The 22,303-nt window shown below is 37.5% G+C and overlaps 1 protein-coding gene across 15 annotated transcripts in view; it reads right to left on the bottom strand.

The window, feature by feature from the left end:
• Positions 1-22,303, bottom strand: part of Piezo (piezo type mechanosensitive ion channel component) — a 76,022-nt gene that overhangs the window by 49,961 nt on the left and 3,758 nt on the right. For 11 of the 15 annotated variants that reach the window (XM_069498945.1, XM_069498968.1, XM_069498951.1 and 8 more), the window contains exons 3-12: positions 8,581-8,676; positions 7,569-7,780; positions 6,696-6,822; positions 5,926-6,172; positions 5,399-5,564; positions 4,733-4,867; positions 2,447-2,552; positions 2,024-2,105; positions 1,576-1,807; positions 235-433 (exon numbers count right to left, since the gene is read on the bottom strand). In XM_069498945.1, the coding sequence (XP_069355046.1) occupies positions 235-433; positions 1,576-1,807; positions 2,024-2,105; positions 2,447-2,552; positions 4,733-4,867; positions 5,399-5,564; positions 5,926-6,172; positions 6,696-6,822; positions 7,569-7,780; positions 8,581-8,676 (1,602 nt within the window). Of the gene's footprint in view, positions 1-234; positions 434-1,575; positions 1,808-2,023; positions 2,106-2,446; positions 2,553-3,344; positions 3,405-4,253; positions 4,376-4,732; positions 4,868-5,398; positions 5,565-5,925; positions 6,173-6,695; positions 6,823-7,568; positions 7,781-8,580; positions 8,677-22,303 lie in introns of those variants that run through there. The other 4 variants (XM_069498964.1, XM_069498999.1, XM_069498955.1 and 1 more) reach the window with 3 other exon arrangements.

Here is a 22,303-nt window from a genome sequence, read left to right as displayed (position 1 = left end):
TTACTACCCTACCGGCAAAGCCGTGCCGCCAAGCGGTTTAGCGTTCCGGTACGAAGCCGTGTAGAAACCCAAGGGGCATGGGTTTATTAAAAACTGCCATACCCCTTCCAGGTTAGCCCGCTTCCATCTTAGACTGCATCGTCACTTACCACTCGGTGAGATTGCAGTCAAGGGCTAACTTGTAATTGAATAAAATAAAATAAACTAGATTTCTAGATTTTATGTTAGACTTACCACTGGCAGCCGTGGAAACAGCTAGATGTAAAGGCGCGGCCATATCCGTGATGACAGTCGATTGCCGTCGCTGGCGCATTTCCTGCACGCGTTGTCTGAGCGTCACCCAGAACATGAACGTGAACAGTGACTTGATGAGCAGTGGCACGCAAGGCTCGCCATCTGCCCTTCCTAAACCTATCTGACGTAGATTCACCTCCTACGGAACAAAGTCAAAGTCAAAGTCAAAACGTTTATTCAAACTTGGTAAAAAAAATACGCTTTTTGATAGTCGGTTTGCATTTGTAAGATGATGATAATATAGTGGTGATAATTTTTACGGGTTCAAACGCGCCCAGGTCTGAGAAGAGCCCACAACAAACTCAGCCGGGTATTCTTTTTATTATCACCACTTTACAAAATCAATTTAACTTATTAGAACTATCACAAGCAACTCATTCCCAAGCTTTCTTATCATTTTTACATTGTAATAGGATTTGTCAATAAGTTTAAGTTTTGAACAAAAATGATAGCTATTTATTTTGTCGCTAATAAGTCAACATCGTTACATTTACTTCGATCTACAAACATTAAGCCCATTAGAAGACACATTAATGTACGGCGACGTTGTTTATTTTATACTAGCTGATGCCCGCGACTTTGTACGCGTGACGTGGCGTGGAGATTTTTCAAAAATCCCGTGGGAACTCTTTGATTTTCCGGGATAAAAAGTAGCATATGTCACTGTCCAGGTCTTTATCTATACCCATCCAAAAAATCACGTGAATCCGTTGCACCATTGTGACGTGATTGAAGGACAAACCAATAAACCAACAAACCAACAACAAACGCACTTTCGCATTTATAATAAGGGTACTGATTGATAAATGTAACTGACGCGGTGTCTAACACTGAATGATAGCCACTGAGCTCATTTGACATTGGTTGGATTTAAATTGCTTCTTCGTTAAGTGAAATAAAGTATTTTTTCGTAGAAAACGGTGGCTATCGATCCGTGTTAGACACTGAGTTAGCGAATCAGTAGGCAGAACTGTGTATCGTGCGTATATTTTGAGAACTCACTTGCCATATTAGCTCTGTGTCAACTGTCATGTCAAAAATACGATTTTAGTCCTTAATTTAAGGATTTTAAGGGTTTGACATGACAGTTGACACAGCAAATATGACGAGTGAGTTCTCTTTATGCATTATAGCTTCATTTCTTTCCGTCTGCTTTTATGATTCGATTGGTTTTTGTTGTAAGGGATTAGGCAACTTAACAAGTGAAGCCTGGTTACAAAGATTGACGATAAATATTAATAACAATTTCAACCTGCTCATTTTGAAATTTATTACACTTACCGTAATATTTGACGGCAATTCAGCTTCAGTAAGATCCATGCCGTATATATACTGGGCTATGAGCAGCAACATCGCGTAAAAGACCAGCACTGGGCTGGTCTTCAGCATGAACGACCGCTGGTTTTGACACAGCCATACAACATTAGCCCACATCAGAAAGACAAACGTCAGCCAAGAGTGGAACATTATACTCCATGCCATCATAGTTATAGTGGTTGCGACGTAGGATGACCTGGTGAAAATTTTTAGTTTAGCAAAAAAAATAGTGTACGCCAAAGTTTAATAAATTTATTTGCTAGCACAACGTAATTATATCTAGTTATAGTTTGCATTATTAGCTTGTAGTTACTTAATTTTAACATTATAATAAATTAAATAAAAATAAAATAAAATAGAAATAAAATGATGAATCCCTGTTATAAGAAAATCCATGTATAAGTTGTTTTACCTGATTAATACTTGAAAGAAGTCCACAATAGCTGCCACAATGTCATCCAGTAAAGATGGTTCTTCATCTTCCATTACCGATTCTGTGAAAAACTTAAGAATGTTTAAGACTTGCCACCAGGTCTGATTGCAGCCAAGCGCTAGTCTATAAATTAAAAAAAGTATCCCTACGGTTTGTATACCACAGTTGATTATTATCACAATAAAGACTCGATGTGGCTGCTTCTTCACCTATTCAAGGCGAATATAAGATTAAAGTATTAATTACAACAATTTAGACCACTGGGTCTAGAAACTTGGAATTTTGTATGTTGGATTTCTCTATAACATAATATACTCCTACTAAGACAGATTTTCAGAAATTCCAGCCATGACCCAATCGAAGCAAAGACTGGTCAGTTTCTAAGTGTTTCTATTATCTAACCTTCATCAGGAACGACGACGGAGCCAGTGGAGTCCTGATGGAGTGGGCGTGATACTGATCCTCCACGACTTGACCAACGTTTACTTGGACTCATATTGCGGAGTAACTACAAAATTAAAAAAATATCATCGAAACATAATAACGTCAGAGTAAAATGGACCTACAACACCTCGACTTAAGGTTGAAATTTCAGTACCACCAATTTTAATATCGCAAGGTTTTCGCTTGAATGATTGACTGTAGATGTATGGACAAAATTGAACTTTAAAACATGGCTGTTAAGGGTAATTTTACTTTAACGTTAAAGCGTTTTGAGTAAAATGGAATTAAAGTGGTTGTTTTAAAGTCATTTTCTTTTACAAAGCACTGGCTGTCGATGTATAAATGAACTCGAACCTTAAGACAAGGAATTTAAGTTCCTTTTTCTTTCTGTCTTGATACTAAATGACCGTAACAAAGATACACTTATAGTTTTTGCAGTTTTTAAACAACGTGTAGCTAGTCTTGCTTATATATTTACGTTCAATATACGTATGAAATATATATATGAATGGAAAAATCAATATATTCTACAAGATAATCGCGAAAATCAAATACAATTATAAATGTCCGGTAACATTTAAACCAGGCAGGTACGCAATTATAATTATATCTAAACATTCATCCAAGCCTGTGAGTGCAATGTAGCTACATACGGGTGATTAACATAGAAAGCTTCAATATCATGCAACATGAAAATGTACTAAATTCAATATGAGAAAAATAAAAATGCATTGAAACATAACTTAATAAAAACCAAGCAAGCTTTTTTTAATGGACATTGTTTGTTCCCAAGTGTCATAGGAATCAGCAAAGCAAAAACATTCACCCAAGTTTTGATATTAAAAGAAATACCTACAGGATCATTTTCACTGGTGTCCCCACGTAGTGCTTTGGAATTTATGTATGAATATGCAACCTACAAAAGAACGAAAGCAGGTTGCAAAAATAAAATCATTTCATCCAACAAAATGCCAAATAAACTTAACGAAATATTGTTAGGTATATAAAAGTTAGCACAAGCAGACATGCTTTATATAGTTAATATTTTGACAGACTAAAGTGTGTCCGTTTCGGACAAATCCCATGAAACTAAGATGACAAACAAAATTGTTAGTGGGTTTGTTAGATTTGTGATGTGAAGTAAGAAATATTTTATAAGCTCCTCATGTACGTGCAAAAGTATGCAGTATATTTTATATGTATTTTGTACGAGTATTCAATGAGTAAAGGTACACACAAGTGCAAGGGCTTTAAGTTTAGTGTCTATCCATACTAATATTATAAATACGAAAGTGTGTCTGTCTGTCTGTCTGCTAGCTTTTCACGGTCCAACAGTTTAACCAATTGGTACAGAGTAAGCTTAGATCCCGGGGAAGGACATAGGCTACTTTTTATTCCGGAAAATCAATGAGTTCCCACGGGATTTAAAAAAAACTAAATCCACCCGGACGAAGTCGCGGGCATCCTTTAGTTATATTATAAGATTCACACCGATCGAAGGAAGTACGCTAACTATGCACAAACTAGAATATAACCGTTCTAAAAGAAACATACAGTGGTATAAGTAACTGCGATAAATAGATAAACTACGTTGTATACAGAAGTGGTGAAAAATAACAAAGTACAGATTCTAACAGACTATTTATAAAAGAACTATAGGTATTTACATGAATCTAAGAGCGCTAACACACTGAGATGCCATAACGACGTTGCCGGCTACGTATCCAAACAATTCGTATTGAAATGTATAACAGTTTTAACTCACTTGGTTATGATCTGGCGATGTCGCCATTTAGAAGCGTAGCCACGATCAACCGGTCCCTACGACTGGATACTCTGGCGATCTGGCGACGTGTCAGTATAAGTCTGCCGTACAGCCTACTGCTTCGCTAACTCAGTGTCTAACAGTGGATGACAGCCATCAAGCTCATTTGACATTTGGTGAGTTCTACATTGGTGCTTCATTGAGCGATATAAAATATTGTTTCCTAGAACACCTTAAATGGATTAAAAATAAATGTCAAATGAGCTCGGTGGCTATCATCCACTGTTAGCAAATCAGTATGCTGGACGGACGCGCGCGCTTAGCGACTTCATTTGGCTATGGTAATTAACCAAATGTAGCCATGGCTACGTAGCCAGCGACATTGCCATGGTGTCCCAGTGTATTAGGGCTCTAACTGAAAATAAAATTGCTACATGGTGAAAACAGTGTGAAACGAAAAATCGTTGGGGCACGCTTACGCGAACTTTCTTGGTAGCGCTTTTCCAGTTGTCCCGAGGAGCTTGTCGGCTGTTGCGATGGAAGGATACCCCTCGCACCAGTGAACCATTCACCTTGCCCGCTTCGAGACCGGTTAATACACCTTTTTTCTTTGCCTAACCCCAGCAAATTTTAAAAACGCAATATAATTTCTACTACGAACTACTGATAGCACTGGACCGGCATAACTCTACAGCGTTAGTTCAAAAAGACAGCCATATCCGACAAAGTGATCGAAGCATGTTGTAATTAGTCTGTTAATGATAAAATTTATACGGGGTGTAATTAGAGCGCTAGCGAAAACTTAGCACTACATATTATTATATGTACTACCTAAACACAATCCAATACCAATAACCATTTTGTCTTCATACTTGTAGTATTAGTGATTTTGTATTTTTCAAACCCGCAATGTATAGCATGCAAAACTCAGGGTCAATGCCCCGCCAACGACACGGCATTTGCGATACATTGCAAATTTTTAAGAAATACCGGATTTTTTAGTTCTTTTTTGCGTTCTTTTGTAATCGGACCTTATCAGTAATCATCAGTAGATATCACCTGACTTTGTTTTTGCTAGCGTTGTAATTACGCCCTGTATTTTTATTTATTGATTATAATGCATTATTAAACAACGGTATACACACCTTTGGTTTCAATAGTTCTCGCGTTTCAAGAGCGAAAAAAAAGTAAGAGAAGAGAATAACTAGAGGGCTGGCCAGCGTAGCCCACTTGTAGTCATCTGTCACCTCGTATGCAAAACTCGAGGAATCCGTCTCGTTAAGTATTACTAATTTTGTGAGACCAAAGTATCTGTTAGGAAATGAAGACAATCGTAACTATTAAACAAAAATATATAGTAACTGTAAGGCTGCCTGCTCACGAGGCTGGAGCCGCAATCGCGCGCCGCCGTGTCGTTGCCGCCCCGCTGCCGCACCGGCCTTAGGCCACCATTTTGTGCATAATATATGCGGCCCTACGCCTCTATTGCGTTTGGACAGTTATTAATTCGGTGTTTACTGATTCCTCGTAATAAAAACGGGCCGAATTGAGAACCACCTCCTTTTTGGAAGTCGGTTAAAATCACAGCACACACACACGGCACACAGCAACGCGGGAGCGGTACGCGGTAAGGCTCAAATTCGATTTTTATTTGTTGTTTTAAATTACTTACCTAGCAAAATCTTTATCAGGCGGATATATGTCTATAAGCCAAGTGCATTGATAAACCAGGAGCACAGCTATATGGATTCCCATGATGGACATGACGCAGCGGGTCACCACAGCAAAGGCACGTTCTAAAGGCCTGCCCACAGCCCACGCAGTGGCTGCTCCCATGAACACCAGGAAATATATGCCCGATGTCACACTCGGGCGCATTATGCCGGAGAACATCAATAGAAATAAAGCGATATACTTTCCTGAAAATTAAAAATATTTAAATTAGGAACATTATAAAAAAAAAGTTGGCAGCAATTTTACTAATGCCAGCTGATTTCAGCCAAAACTTGCACGTGTAAGTTCCAACCATAAAGACAAATTAAATAGTATAATTAAATAGGGCACCATAGTATCCTATCTCGAATTTTTGACGATTTCACTTTATACTATTTTGTACTCTACAGTGTCACAGTTTACAATAGTTATCAAGTTTATCAAGCGAGATTTCACCTATAATACGCGACAGGTCAAGATAGCTATCGGGGTAGCCCCGCATACCCGCACAGCGCCCGCGCTCGCCCGTACTAGGATAGTGCGGGCTGTCTGTCTACTGTCGCGTACTATGCACTGGCAGGCGTATACCATCACTATTTGCTAAAGGAAACAAGTTTTTTTCCTTCGTTGCAAAGTTGTTAAAATTGAGATAGTATACTCGTTGTAGTTTACATTTGATTTGTTACCTCAAATATTGTCATTGTTAAACACATGTAAACGGAATATTACCTGCGCTAGTGAGAAGAGGAAATCGCTGGTGTTTTGAATCTTTCCTCACAACTTCATCAGTAGGAGATCCAATAAGAAGTGTGCGGACTACTAAATATACTGCTAATGATAAACCGAAGACGACTAGCTGAAACCAAATATTAATATCTGATTGATTTAGACACCTTCATTTAACAGCCCGCGTAAACTGTGGAATCAACTCCCATCGGCGGTGATCCTACTAGATAACAATATGGGGTTATTCAAGGGGCGGACCAACAAATTCCTAAAAGGCCGGCAACGCATCGGCAGTTCCACTAGTGCTGCAAATGTTCATGAGCGGCGGTAATCACTTAACATCAGGTGACCCACCTGCTGTTTGCTCGCTATCTCTATAAAAAAAACAGAGTGAAATCGAGTCGAGTTAAACTGAGAGATAACTACGTACTCTCAGTTTAACGTACTTGGATATACCGTTAAAAAGCACGGAACTTTGCCACGCGTCTCCTTTATGCCAAAGTAAATAAATTTAAGCCGTGATAGCCTAGTGGTTAAGACATCCGCCTCCTAATCAGGAAGTCGGCGATTCGATTGGGCACGAAACGCTAACTTTTCAGAGTTATGTGCGCTTTAACGGCGAAGGAAAACATCTTGAGGAAATCTGCTGCGAGTTCTCTGTAATGTTCTCAAAGGTATGTGAAATCTGTCAAACCGCACTAATTGGCCAGCTATGGCCAAAATCCTTTTCATTCTGAGAGGAGACTCGTGCTCTGTGGCAAGCCGGCGATGAGTTGCTCATTTTGGTTTGGTTCATGATGATGATGATGACATAAAGCTAAGACCGCCCCTCAGCTCTGCCGCACCTGACGCCTAAAAAGAAATGACGAAGCTAACCTCAGGTGCTAGATAATGGACAGCCATTAGTGGATCTATCCCACTGTATGACACGAGGCCTAGGTTGTAACCAATCTTTTGAATGATTGGGTACTCTTCGAGTAGCCGGCCGTATGGTGCAAACCCTGCGAGAACACTGTGCCATATTGCATGAACCAGTAAGAGCAATGATGACACCACGAAATTGAGCTGCAGGTATTTTCCTCGGAAACCTATAAGTAAAAGAAACGGTGACTAGGTAAGAATATTACTCCATCCAGACTCATACTAATATTATAAATGCGAGTGTGTCTGTCTGTCTGTCTGCTAGTTTTTCACGGTTCATCCGTTTAATCGATTTTGATGAAATTTGGTACAGAGATAGCTTGCATTACTGCCGGAGAAGGACATAGGCTACTTTTTATCCCGGAGTTCCCACGGAATTTTTAAAAACCTATATATCAACGGGTCGCGGGCATCATCTAGTTTCAATATAAAGTACCTACTTAGAACTGAACAGACAAACTATTTTTAGTTTCACGCATAAAATCTCTGATTTTATTGCTACTCAATTAAACGGTGAGAGTTTCAAATGAAGTTCTTCTGTGGTTAGGTATATTTTATTACCTTCAGGCACTTGTTCGACCGCCTACGATTAGCGAGACACGAGATGAGATAAAAACTAGAAACGTGATGTAACGAGCGTAGTCAGGATAGTTTTGTTGATGGGTTATAAGCGAGTGTGCAAGTGCGACGGGCGATTACGCTCGAATATGGCGGCCGAGAACCTGCGCGAGTATTTTGAGTTTTGACCGCCAAGAGATTTTTTTCTTTGATAGCGCTTGTCAAACTAGTGGAGAGAGTTCTTGCCACCAGTGTGCACAATCAACGATCAACTATTAATATATTTAAATCTCTTTTATTGACACATCGATAGTACGTTTCTTAATCAAATAGGTAGTCGGTCGCTTCCTCATCCGGCGTTGGGACATGTGCCAAACGTATGTATTCAGTTCAATAAATTAATATTTACCTCGAAAAGTTTTCGAATCCGGGACTTGTGGAAACGGTGATATTAAGTACAGCAGCAAATATATTATCGAAAGGCCGAACGGACGAAGTGCGATACCTGAAACAAACATACAAATTATTATTTACAGGCGTATCAGTGAAATTGTGCCAACGTAATTATTATCTTATCTAATTCGCTGAGGAAACATGGTTTGATAATGGAGATAAATGATAACCGGTCATTACTCATTACAAAAAAAAACAACAACAACTAATAGGTATAAGTATAATAAAACGAATACATAAGCTCATTCTGGGTATCATTTCAAACTCGCAAACCTTTAAGTCGAATCCTTTTATTCTTAACTAGTTTTTGTCGGCGATTTCGTCAACGTGATATAATTTATAGCCTCATTCAGAGATAATGTAGCTATCTATCAGTGAAAGAATTTTCAGAATAAGATTATTAGTTCTGATACTCTTGCATCCAAATATAAAAACTTATAAACATTAGGTAGTCCCTCTCTATAATGTTAGTGTAGATACTGAGTATGGACGCGGTCCATTCATCAATTGCAATCATCCATCATTTGTCAACTTATCACAAATTATCCTTATCCGTTATTTTGTCATCTCATTTGGCCTGGATGAGTTGTTATCACTAACATGTATCTGCTATATCTACCTACAGTACTCGGCCAAAAGTGGTGAACATCGATCTTTAGAAGGAGACAGCAGATTTGTAGAGCACTGTCTCGGTCGTACCGACGCAGCGTCATATAGGTATGAGTGATAGAGATAACGCTCTACAAAGATCTGTCATTCTAAAGGCCGATGTTCATCACTTTGGGCCGTGTACTGTACGTGAATAGCTACGTCGCACCTACAGAGTGTTGATGATATTATGTTTACAAGAAAACATATGCGATATATGTGTATTGTTTATTTGAAATTGTGCCAACGTAATTATTATCTTATCTAATTCGCTGAGGAAACATGGTTTGATAATGGAGATAAATGATAACCGGTCATTACTCATTACAAAAAAAAACAACAACAACTAATAGGTATAAGTATAATAAAACGAATACATAAGCTCATTCTGGGTATCATTTCAAACTCGCAAACCTTTAAGTCGAATCCTTTTATTCTTAACTAGTTTTTGTCGGCGATTTCGTCAACGTGATATAATTTATAGCCTCATTCAGAGATAATGTAGCTATCTATCAGTGAAAGAATTTTCAGAATAAGATTATTAGTTCTGATACTCTTGCATCCAAATATAAAAACTTATAAACATTAGGTAGTCCCTCTCTATAATGTTAGTGTAGATACTGAGTATGGACGCGGTCCATTCATCAATTGCAATCATCCATCATTTGTCAACTTATCACAAATTATCCTTATCCGTTATTTTGTCATCTCATTTGGCCTGGATGAGTTGTTATCACTAACATGTATCTGCTATATCTACCTACAGTACTCGGCCAAAAGTGGTGAACATCGATCTTTAGAAGGAGACAGCAGATTTGTAGAGCACTGTCTCGGTCGTACCGACGCAGCGTCATATAGGTATGAGTGATAGAGATAACGCTCTACAAAGATCTGTCATTCTAAAGGCCGATGTTCATCACTTTGGGCCGTGTACTGTACGTGAATAGCTACGTCGCACCTACAGAGTGTTGATGATATTATGTTTACAAGAAAACATATGCGATATATGTGTATTGTTTATGTAATACGAATATCATGCTATACAGTACAGGTGTTTTATATTAGCCGATTTCTATAAATAGATTTCATAGAACCCAGCATAAGGTACAGTGAAAATTATACAAATAAACAGCTTAGTATCTTGATAGGAATAGTACGCGACAGGACGAGATGGCAATAAGGGAGGGAACGACCCACCCACCCCCGCGCTAACCCGGTGCGGGTGACCGCGGGTAACATGCGGGTGTGCGGAGCGTCCTCCTGCCTTATACCCCGATTGCCATCTCAACCTGTCCCGTACTATATGTACTTGCTATCCTGTGGCTCTACCGCGGTTGTTTGACAGCTACAATGTCACGATCGCAATCATCTCTGATTGGTTAATGCTCGCTCACTATTGGCTACAATGCATTATTGCAACAAAAATCGCACAAATTCAGCCAATCAGAACAATTGAGATTGTAATAATGATTGATGCAGGTTTTAGACAATAATTTTTTACTTAAATAGGTACTTATTTCCAACTTTGCAACTTGGAAATATTAAGTAGGTACGTACGTAGTTGCAAAAGTAGAAATATTTCCACATTTGGTGAAAACTACGCTAAACATTATAATAATGTTATGTAATACTTAGTGAGCAAATGCCACAGTAACATTTAGCTGTGGCATTGTCGGGTAGGTCGTCGGTGTATATGTGGCGCCCCAATTTTAACAAGCCCCTACCTTCAAACAACATTAATTTTATTGCCGTTTCTATCATCAAAAACCTGGCAAAATCAGCTGACCTCATTTCCCCTAACCACTTTGAAGCTTTTCGGTATTTATTGTACACGCAAAGCGTGCGTGGGACACATCGAGGAATCTCATTCGTCCGTAGCACTACGTAGCTTGTGATTCATCATCGTCGCAAAGCAAAGTTGTGTCAATGTTGTAGCGAGGTGCTAACAAAGCTATAAAAAAGATAACCTCGTTACACCGTGTGTTACGATGGACGATAAGGATGATGTTTAATTAGTTAGCGCCTTTTAATACGACAATAAAGGCGAAGGCGAGAATTGAACAGGTGGTAAGGCCTTCAGTCAGTCAATCAATCTTAGCATTCCCATACTATTTAATATGGTATGTTCGATAGTTTATGACAATACTAGCTGATGCCCACGACTTCGTCCGCGTGGAATTAGGTTTTTAAAAATCCCGTGGGAACTCTTTGATTTTCCGGGATAAAAAGTAGCCTATGTCACTCTCCAGGTCACCTATACCAGGTTGCGACGTGATTGACAAACCAACGAACAAACACACTTTCGCATTTATAATAAAGCTACTCACTGTTTGTACAGTTTTGAGCACCTTATCAACCGTATCTGTAATCTGTCGACAGGTTATTTAACAACTTTGTTATTTGTCAAAAAAATACCATACAACTTTAGACAAATAACAATGTTTCTAACACATATTTCTAAGAAAAAAGAAAAATTCTGACTCACTGAACAACGCCCAGCTCAAACCTTGGACTTAGAAAGCTGGAATTTTACAAAGAGGTTCCCTTTATAATGCAGACGAGGATTAAAAGGCTGAATTTTTACAAACCCTACACGATAAGTACAAGGAAGATTTATATTTTTGCCGAGCGAAGTCGCGTTGGTCGCCAGTTCATTAAATAAATCCATACTAAGTAATGAGTACATACGTAAAGTATGTCCGTCTGTCTGTCAGTTGATTTCATTGCTCCAGAGATAGCTTACATCACGGAGACGCGAGACTCACTTATGCTACTTTTCATCCTGGATTTTTAAAAACTCTAAATTGACGCGGACGAAGTCGCGGGCATTTATATGGATATATAAACATTATTTAGTAGCTTCGACTCTATGGTAAGTGGTGACACACAACTAAAATGCACAGAAAATGTAATTTGGGAGTGTTTATTACACCTATAATGTTTTCCCGAAATAGTGCCAACTCTGGTATCGTAAGTGCTGCAAATTGCGTACCTACATACAATTTAATACCTGATCTACAGTAGCCGGCAGGAAATATTGTACATCGACATTTAGAAAGAGGTTTCAACTTCGTAGAGCGTTGCCTCTGTCACTTATACCTATGTGACGTTTTGTCAGTCTCAACGACAGAGACAACGCTCTACGAAACCGCCATCTCTTTCCAAAGGTCGACGTACAATATTTTCTGCCGAGGCCCGAGTGCTGTATAGAATATTGTACTATTGTACTAATATCCAATTAATAGTAAAAAAATGGTAATATAAAAGATCCAAGTAAGTACCTAACCTAGTATGTACCCCAAATAGGTACCTAGTACCTACCTAGGTAAATAGACACATTAGACAGCTGATAAAATTAATAAAAGACGTCAAAAATACAATATTTCATAATTTTTTAAATTTCAGTTTCATCTTATAGACTAGGACTAGGTATTTTGAGTTGTTTTATAACGGCTAATTTTATTATTTACACACTGCCAAAGCCCAAACCCACACGTAAACGGTGTCAATCGAAACGCGGTAAGTCATAAACGGGCCAATGCCCCGGTTATATTACCATGGCTGTAAATCACATGCTGGAAGCGACCTATAGGATTACAGTTTGACTGAGACGGTTCCTGAACAAGCTGCGTCGACCGTGCGGGAGGGGTGACACTTGATGTTAAGTTAAGGCCATATTGAAAATGCGACTTTGGTAATCCACACTATCCATCCATATCCATAAAAATATTATAAATGCGAAAGTGTGTCTGCCTGTCTCTCTGTCTGTCTGCTAGCCTTTCACGGCCTATCTGTTCAACCGATTTTAACGAAATTTGGAACAGAGATAGCTTGCATCCCGGGGAAGGACATAGGCTACTTTTTATCCCGGTAAATCAAAGAGCTTCCATGGGATTTTTAAAAACCTAAACCCACGCGGACGAAGTCGCAAGCATTATGTAGTTTAATTTATAATTATAGATAAATATTGCAATTGATGCTTGATTGACACCTAAATAATTAGTTTGGCACCATAGACCTATAAATTTTGACACAATTTTATTCCTCTTTGATATGATTTTGATATGAACTGTTGTGAAAATTTTCCCTTGAACGTTCCAGTTCCAATCTATGGTTATATTTAGAGCTTAGAAACTTGACCTAATCGCTGTTTTTGTTTTTTTTTAGAAATGCCATGTCATAAAAAACATCGATATTTGGACAGAGTCCATCCCACATCCACATCACAAAGTTTAGACAAGAGAAACATGGTGACCGATCAATTGACAAAAAACAAATGACAAAGTTTCATTTCCCAAACAAATTTTGGCAAAATTATGAATCGTTTTATGATCGTTATAAAACTTTTCTACAAATAATTCACTTGATAAAACAAATTACCAGACAAATTGTCATTTCATAATATATCATTTGACAAACAATTGATTTCTTTAATCGTGTTAATTAGTAAAACAACATATCGCACTTTTTTTTTGATAAAATGAATTGTTTGATAAAATGAACTGTTTGATAAATACTTTAAGAATTCACCAAATCTTTTATATGTCGACCGGGCCGACGGAAGAGACCGCTTACTATAATGGGGGGTCTCTTTCCACCCAGAAAAAAGGAGCCCCGCAAAGCGGGGCTCCGTCGACGGGCCCCGGTCGACGAGAAGAGACCACCACTATGGTGGGGGGTCTCTCTCATCCCCCCCGCTCCCACCATCAAGAGCGAGCGAAGCGAGCTCGGGACTTTGGGCACTCCGACTCGGAACGGTTAGGTTAGAAGAGGATGGCGGGGTCTGAGATTTGCATATGTATGCAAAACAGACTTTTTGTGTGTTTTTTGTTAATTAGTTATTTTATCAAATAATAAATTTATCATCTATTATTTTGTAAAATCGCGAATTTGAAAAACAAATTATTTGGTGAAATAATAAATTTTTAAATGATATTTTAACATTCAGCAAATTTGCAAAGTAAAACATTTGTGAATAGAATATTTGTCAAATGATCTTTTGTAAAATGATATGTTTGCGGTATACGACGTTTGTGATTTGATTAGTTTTTCAAAAGTTTTTGGTGAACTGATAATTTGTCATACGTTTTTTGTCATTCATTAGTGAACCGAGAAACATACATAGATGTCTAGACTCCAGACACTGTTTATTATTCTGTTTAGTTTAAATATCAGATGCAGTCGGGCCTAGTAAATAAACGAGAATACCTTAGTCATGTGATTCTGAAAATGATGTCTATGGTGCATCATTCAAGGAAGATTTATTAGTCTCCACTCTCCAGTTAAGTACCAACTCAAATCTCAATATGGCTTGGTTGCCAGATAGGAAATGTCTATTTTACCTAAATTATTATGAAGTAATTACATAGATTAACTTTAATACCGACCACACTTAGGAAATGACTCATCGTTCATTGTTAATTGTTATCTTTGTGATTCTGGAAGTGACAATGGTGCATATTTAAAATTAAAAAAAAATAGTGAGCAAACGAGCAGGTGGGTCCCCTGTTGTCAAATGATTACCGCCGCCCATGAATATTTGTAGCACCAGAGGAACTATCAAAGCACCAGAGGTAGCAGATAGTTGACGAGTAGGTACTACTCTAGTGTTATGCAAATCTGGATATAGCTTGTTTCCCATGATTTTGCATAAACGGGCGTAAAGTGTTTATCGTGTTTGGGAAATGACTCATCATCAGTCATCGTTGCTTTTTACCTTAAATATCAAACAAAGAATGTTTAGGACTTGAGCTTACTATTAATTGTGGGAGTTTCTCCAAAGATTGTATTTTATTTCGTGGCGTTAACAATAAGCAATAATAATGTCATGGTGAATAACTAAGAAGGTAGGTAAATGAGATGATACAACATTTATATAAACACTTATATCAACTTGTATTATTTAAGTAATAAGTGCTAAGCAATAACTTAGTTTATTGTTTAACACATCTCTATATATAAAAATGAATCGCTGAATGTGTTGCTGATCGCAAATCTCGAGAACAGCCGAACCGATTTCGCTAATTCTTTTTTTATAATATTCCTTGAAGTACGAGGATTTACGGAGAGAAAAATTAAAAAAAAATCCTGAAAAAGAATCGACTGTTAGGCGGTACGAAGTTCGCCGGGGCAGCTTGTTGTTAATAGTTTCTTCCAGAATAGATTATTTCAATATCATTTTCATTACACAAGTCGCATGGAAATATATTATATTTCTGCATAGAATTGAAGATGGTAGAGCTAGTCCACAGAAAATACCCTAGTGATGTGTCATTAATGCCTACTAGTAGGAATTACTTTTCAGTAGCATTTGTACCCTGCACAAATCAGTAAAGTATACTAAATTAGGTCTTAAATGCTATATTCTACCGCGAGGACTACCTATTTTGAAAAAGATAGCATTACTTACCTACTTTAAAACCTGTAAGATAATTATTTATGTACAATCTTCGGATCAATGACTCAACTTTACGTCGGTACAACATTATTAGGCAATAGGTACCTATAGTACGCGACAGGTCGACATGGCAATCGGGAAGGGAACGCCGCGCACACCCGCACAGACCCTGCGCTAACCTGGTGCGGGCGAGCGCGAATGACATACAGGTGTGCGGGGCGTCCCCCCGCTTCATACCACGATTGTCATCTAGACCTGTCGCGTACTATACATAATTTGTGATAATTACAAAAAATCGTGTTAACAAGAACAGACGGATTCTACGGAATGATGAGGTCATGTATAATGTAATGTAGGTTGCCACTGCCAGTTAACCAGTTGAACTACACGCGACCTTGTGAATCAGACATCCGATAAGGCAACGTTATTCGCCGTCCGAATATTATTCCTGCCATGCATATACATTGACGAGTGACTACCTTGTGCCGAGTACTATTAGCGTCACTTTGCATACTACGCGTATTCCTCGTATGTTGGTTACAAAACTAGGGTTTGCTAAACATTCTCATTTTTTCACATTCAAGACACAGCAAGAAACCGTGAACGTGAACGCTGGCGCTTTTATATGGTTCACAATAATAGGCTACTTGACTCATATCTAATTTCGTCCAATAAATGATTATTTATATAGTATTTTGCTTAAAACAACGAAATATATCCATAACAATTATTAAAAACGCAGGATGGATATATAAATCCAATTTAAAAAAATACAATTTTTATTTTTATTTCAAACGCAGAAAACGCTGTCAGCCATGATGTGACGTCATTAAATATGTAAACAAAGAAATGTCATTCCTATGTCACGCGGGGACTAACGTAGTATCCAATTATATAAAATTTAGAGTCCTGACTAACTTATATATCAACGCACAGCCTAAACATCTAAACAGCTGGTCCTAGATACATGAAATTTGGTGAGTGTGTTCTTTGTAGGTAAAGAGAAGGTATCCACTAGGAAAGGATTTTTTGAAATTCCACCTCTGAGTGGGTTAAATGGAGGTTTGAAATTTATGAAGTCCACGCGGGCGAAGTCACGAGCATAAGCTAGTTTTTATATATTTCTAAAAACTCATAGTAAACGTAAAAAAATATCGTTTTCTCTTTATAAATTGAATAAGTTATTAAGTAAGACTTACAACAAAGTGATCTTTGCAAAAATAAATTTGGGTTGAAGTCGTTAGTCATATAGGATCCCTTTAAGAAAGTCTTTGCGTGTTACGTATATTTATTTCACTGGGCACTCTAATCCACAACTTTCCTGTGGTCTTTATCGATGCGTTTTTTACATTCTCGGATGATACAATAACGATAATTACTATATTTTTCATGTAAACTAGTATAGAAGTCATGTTTATTCAACTTTGGTAGGTTATGCTCAGTATATATAATGTACTCTGTGGTTATGCTGTTGTTTACAAATGCATGACGTCAGAGCACAGATAATCTATCGGCCAAACATGGCCGACAGTGTTTTCACCTGTCTAAGAAAAATATTTTTTTAAATTAAAGTTTTACGGTTTTTAGGGCGCAAAAAAATATAGTGTTAATTTTTTTGATATAATTGGACAAATATTAACCATTTAAGACCAACTTAAAAAAATTGTCAAGTAGCCTATTGAAATCCGATCTACTCGTATGAAGCGTTTCTGTTCAACGTGTCTGATAAGCCCCGCCAAAGCCTTTCGGCGTCCGTGTTTCCTACCAAGTATAACTTTAATACCTTCAAGGCAAGAGTGAATAGGCATCTTCTGGGCAAGCACGCTCCAACCTAGATCTCATCATTGTTCTGTTACTCGGGCATGATTGTCGTCAAGCGCAAGCGTATCTGTCAATAAAACACAAAAGTCGTCACAGTTATCCCAGCATCGTTTATACGAAGCCATCGCTGGCTGCCAGTCTCACTGGCAGTCAGCAATGGCTTGATATTGGCCTTGTATAAAAAGTTTTTCAAGCCAAGCCAGCCCTGGCTAACCAGCGCTGTTAGCCAGGGCTGGTTAGGCAGGGCGGTCTATCGACCGCCCGTCTATTTTTCAAGCCAGTATAGGACTGGCGCCAACAGGCTGGCTTCGTATAAACCATAGGCATTGATTTTCAAAGTATGGGGCGTGACGCCATGGGGGGCGTTATGAATATAAGGGAGGGCGTTGACGTCGAGCCGTAATAGATAAAAATAAACTATATTAAATGCATATATTTTGAAGTGTATACCGCTCTGCTACTATCCGCCGATGATGATTCACCGATTTTTGATCCACAATCCAGATCTGACTTGTCAACCTCAGCTTCTGAGGTGCGCCCGAGCCACTAACTTGAGCTATGAGCTTTGTTAATAAAATCAAGTGTGTTTTGAGAATACTTTATCGCCATCAGTTATAAAAAGTCCCGAAGTATAAGCTTGATTTATCATTACACACGACTTCTGCTCTCTCTAACTTTTTCTTTTACTAAAAACAACCGCATCCTTCTCAAAAATTAGAAATTAGAATAACTAAATAATAAGATGAATCACGAAAGAAGATGAACATGTGAGAGGAGTCGGTATTTTTGATGGCAGGAGGGAGGCGATAAAAAAATGATTAAGAATATACCTGTCCTACGATGTCCCAAATAAGCTACGTATTTGGTGTTATCATTTGTATGTACCTAGTTCTGATTTATAAGCATTATTTTGGAAATGGTAACCCTATTGCAACGGTACATTACGGTAATAACGTTGCTATGTTTAGCTCTTCATAAGCATGTGTGAACTTTTAATCGGCTTTTTTATTGAAGATGGATGTCAAGGTTTAGGCACAGCAAAATTAATAAGAATTGCTTTTTCTTGACATTACGATCATTACTTATGGCCAATACTTGTTAATTAATGCTAAATGTATAAAATGAAAAATGTTAACAATGATCTATGAAACAACGTCTTTAAAATTCTAATGGAACGTTAGAAGTAATAAAATCTTAAGATAGAACTTTCAAAGTATGTTGTACGGTACAAAGGTTTGATGTATTTTACAAAATATACAATAGACCGCAGGAAAATTTTGTTATTAAGTATTATGTTAATAATTAGATTCGCGACCGTGCGTGTCATATTATGTAGGATAACACCAGGGTGTGTCCGCGAATACCACCACTTAGCTTTATGTACGTTTAAAATAAATATAAAACACGTTGAATACGAATCAACTTCGCGTGATGTGGACTCAATTTCATTATGATAAAAGCCAACGTGTGTTAATTAAGCAGAACTTCTAGGACTTTACAGCACCAGCCGAAGGACAGAGTTGTTATATATAGGGAATCACCTCATTTCACACTAATAAAAGAGAATTACTTAATGCTCGTGCATGATAGAATATAAAGGTCATCAGTACTTTCATTGAAGAAAAAAGTTGAGCTTTCTGGTATAATACCGTTAACCGTACCGTGTTGAAGAAGGTAACAAAGAGAAAATAACTATTTTTCTAGTTTATTTTGCCGATTTGGCGCAATTGTGGCTATGCCAACAGTCAACACTAAGCCATGCTGCTGATTCTGCAATGCGATGGCTATTTCCCTTCTAGGCTAATACGTCTTATGACATCCAAAAATGACGATCAGCATCAGCAATGTAGTTTTGATTATCACATTGGTATCTACGCAAACATTGGCAGAAACCAGAAAGGGTAAATCATCAATCGTGCTAGATCCTAAGCTAAACTAAGGTATTAGGAAGTAATAAGATCAGACTACCGAGTTATCAGACCGCCTGCTCGTTTCCCCTATTTCTATTTTTTTTTTAAACTAAAACAAGACGAAATGTCGAGATATTTCGTGTTTCGACTAATTCTCATGGGCAGAGGTCAAATGAAACTTATTGGATGACATATTTTAGCAGCGTTATTGAATCTCAGTTTGACTTCTATCATAGTGAACTAGTACTTCTATTAACATTTAACAAGGCACTTTTGAAATCGTTATTGAAATACATAGTAGTTTTCGACTTTTTACGGTTTAGTCTACGATTTCATCGGGCGTACAGTCTTTATTTTGTTGAGAGAAGTATCATTAACTATTCTCTACCAGAAAAATATCAAACCCTCTCCAAAGTTTAGAAACGTCGGAAAATATAATTAATAGCAGTAACTTTAGGCAGGCGCGGCCCATTTGTTGTGTAAACAACTTTGCTTTGGCACCAAACCTGAGAATCCAGTTTGGTCTCGCCCATTACACCTTATACATCATACCTTCACCTATATTTCGGCGAAACTGGCCATTACAACGAAGGAACTTTCAATTAACTTTGCCTTTCTTTGACCTAAGATTTTAATGACATTCTCGAGGTAAATCATTGATATGTATTAATTCGTCCAAGATGTAGAATAGAGGTGTCAAATACAGGTTCATGTGTGTATCACAATATTATCACGTGTTACAGACAAATATTTAATAATTATTAAAGTTACATTATTTTGTTACAAAAAAAAAATTGCTTGAACCGTGAGGCGCAAGCAGAAAAATGGGTGCAAGCGATTTCCGACCTTATTGACATAGGGAACAACATTTTAACAATCTATGAATGATACCTACTGAACAAGAATATGACAAAAAACAACTTTCTCATAACCGTCAATAAGGTCGAGAACTAGGGTATAGCTTGTTTTTAACTCGATTGATTTAAATTTTAAATTTTACTCTTAATAGGTACCCAATCCATACCTTCGCGACAGGTCGAAATGGCAATCGGGGAGGGAATGCCCCGCACACCAGCACGGCCCCTGTGCTAACCCAGTGCGGGCGAGCGAGGGTGACGTGCGGGTTTGCGGGGTGACACCCCCGCCTCATACCCCGATTGCCATCTCAACCTGTCGCGGAATACAGTACCTAGTAGGTACCTACCTATGTATGTAAAAATAAAAACAAGTAGAACGATAAAGCAATGTCAAGTAGATACCTACAATACAATAGGTAGGTAAATTTACCTAGTTACCTATAAAAAAATCTTTTTAGTAGGTAACTACTATATTTATTATCATACATTTCTACATATTTATTATCATGCGAATTATAAAATGATGATGATGATTTCTAAAAAGAACAATACCACTTCACGTACCTAACCTATTACCTATAATACTTAAATGTATGATAATACCTACACTTTGAAAAACATTTTCTCATACGATTTATAAAATGACGCAAGTATTTCCAAAAAGAACAAATCTACTATAATAGGTATTATTAACGCGCGACACAAATCTATCACAACACAAAAATGTACCTAATCTACATTATTTTGCCTAATCTACATTACAATTATTCGCATTAAATATTTATCGACACTCAAGTTCACAAATAAATAAAACTGCATTCAAAATTTATTACGAAACAAACAAAATGATAAAAATACTAGCCGCATACTCGTATCATCACAGTCAACTTGTAACAGGCCAATACGAAAATTCGATGTAATAATTATTCACCGTCGAATCGCGACGATATTTGTATTCAGCTGTACCTACCTAATATATTTTATTCTAATATCGTCGCTCGGTCGCGCCGCGCGCGGCGTATCAAAGATCGAACGCCTGAGTTATTTTTTAGGAAGGATTTTCTCAAATTTTCACTACTTATTATATATTGTATTCAATTTTGTTTTAATCTAAAAACGAATATCTTGAATACATTTATATATTTAATAAATTTATTAGGTACATTATTTTTTGACACCTCTGTAGAATAATAGGTACCTAAACGGGTGAACTTTCTTTTCTATGCCATTGTGGAGATGCACCGTGAAATTGAACGCAACATAAACCGTCTTAAAAGTTTTTTAAAATTATAATACATTATAATATATTATACATCTACTTAATTTGAAACATATAAAAGCAGTTTCTTTTAATGTTAGATTGGCATACAGAAAATTATCTGTGATTTTTGGGTGGTACTAAGAATGAGACTAATATCACACATATCAAGTATTTTTCTCGTGTGCCAAAAACGATTGGCAGATAAATAGGCATAAAAAAGAAAACACGAAAGATTTTTGCATTATATTACTTAAGTACCTACCTATTAGGTATTATTTTACTACGCCATGCCATGTGGGAATAGAATAGACAACTTGACCTTTATAAATGTTCGTGAATGTTGCAGTATCCATGCGAAAAGTATAAACGGCGCGGCGTCCAATGTTTTGTTTGCAAGAGTGTATAATATGTATAAAAGCTTTGAAAAGGTTAGCAGTTAGAAACTAACAAAGATTTACACATAATATTATTTACATAGTTATTCTTCATGCTTGGACCATCTTCAAAGGGGCTTTGATGGAAGCCACTCATCTAAATAAAAGGATAAACTGACCGAATGACATATCAACGTATTTACAGTTGCTCCAACCGCTGGGTTCAGAAATTTGAGATATGCATGTACGTTTTCGCTATATCCTCAGACAGAATACATAATAGTACCTAAGTACATAATAGTGTAGAATCCCACTAAGAAAAATATTCCAGCAATCCTACCCGAGCGAAGCCGGGACGGGTCACGGGAGAGTTAGATTTTTTCCAATTTGCATTGGTGTTATTTCAATCAA

This window comes from Maniola hyperantus, chromosome 1 (assembly GCF_902806685.2).
Source record: "Maniola hyperantus chromosome 1, iAphHyp1.2, whole genome shotgun sequence".
NCBI lineage: Eukaryota > Metazoa > Arthropoda > Insecta > Lepidoptera > Nymphalidae > Maniola > Maniola hyperantus.
Note: the sequence above shows the minus strand (reverse complement) of the source record. Positions and strands in the feature narration are given on the sequence as shown.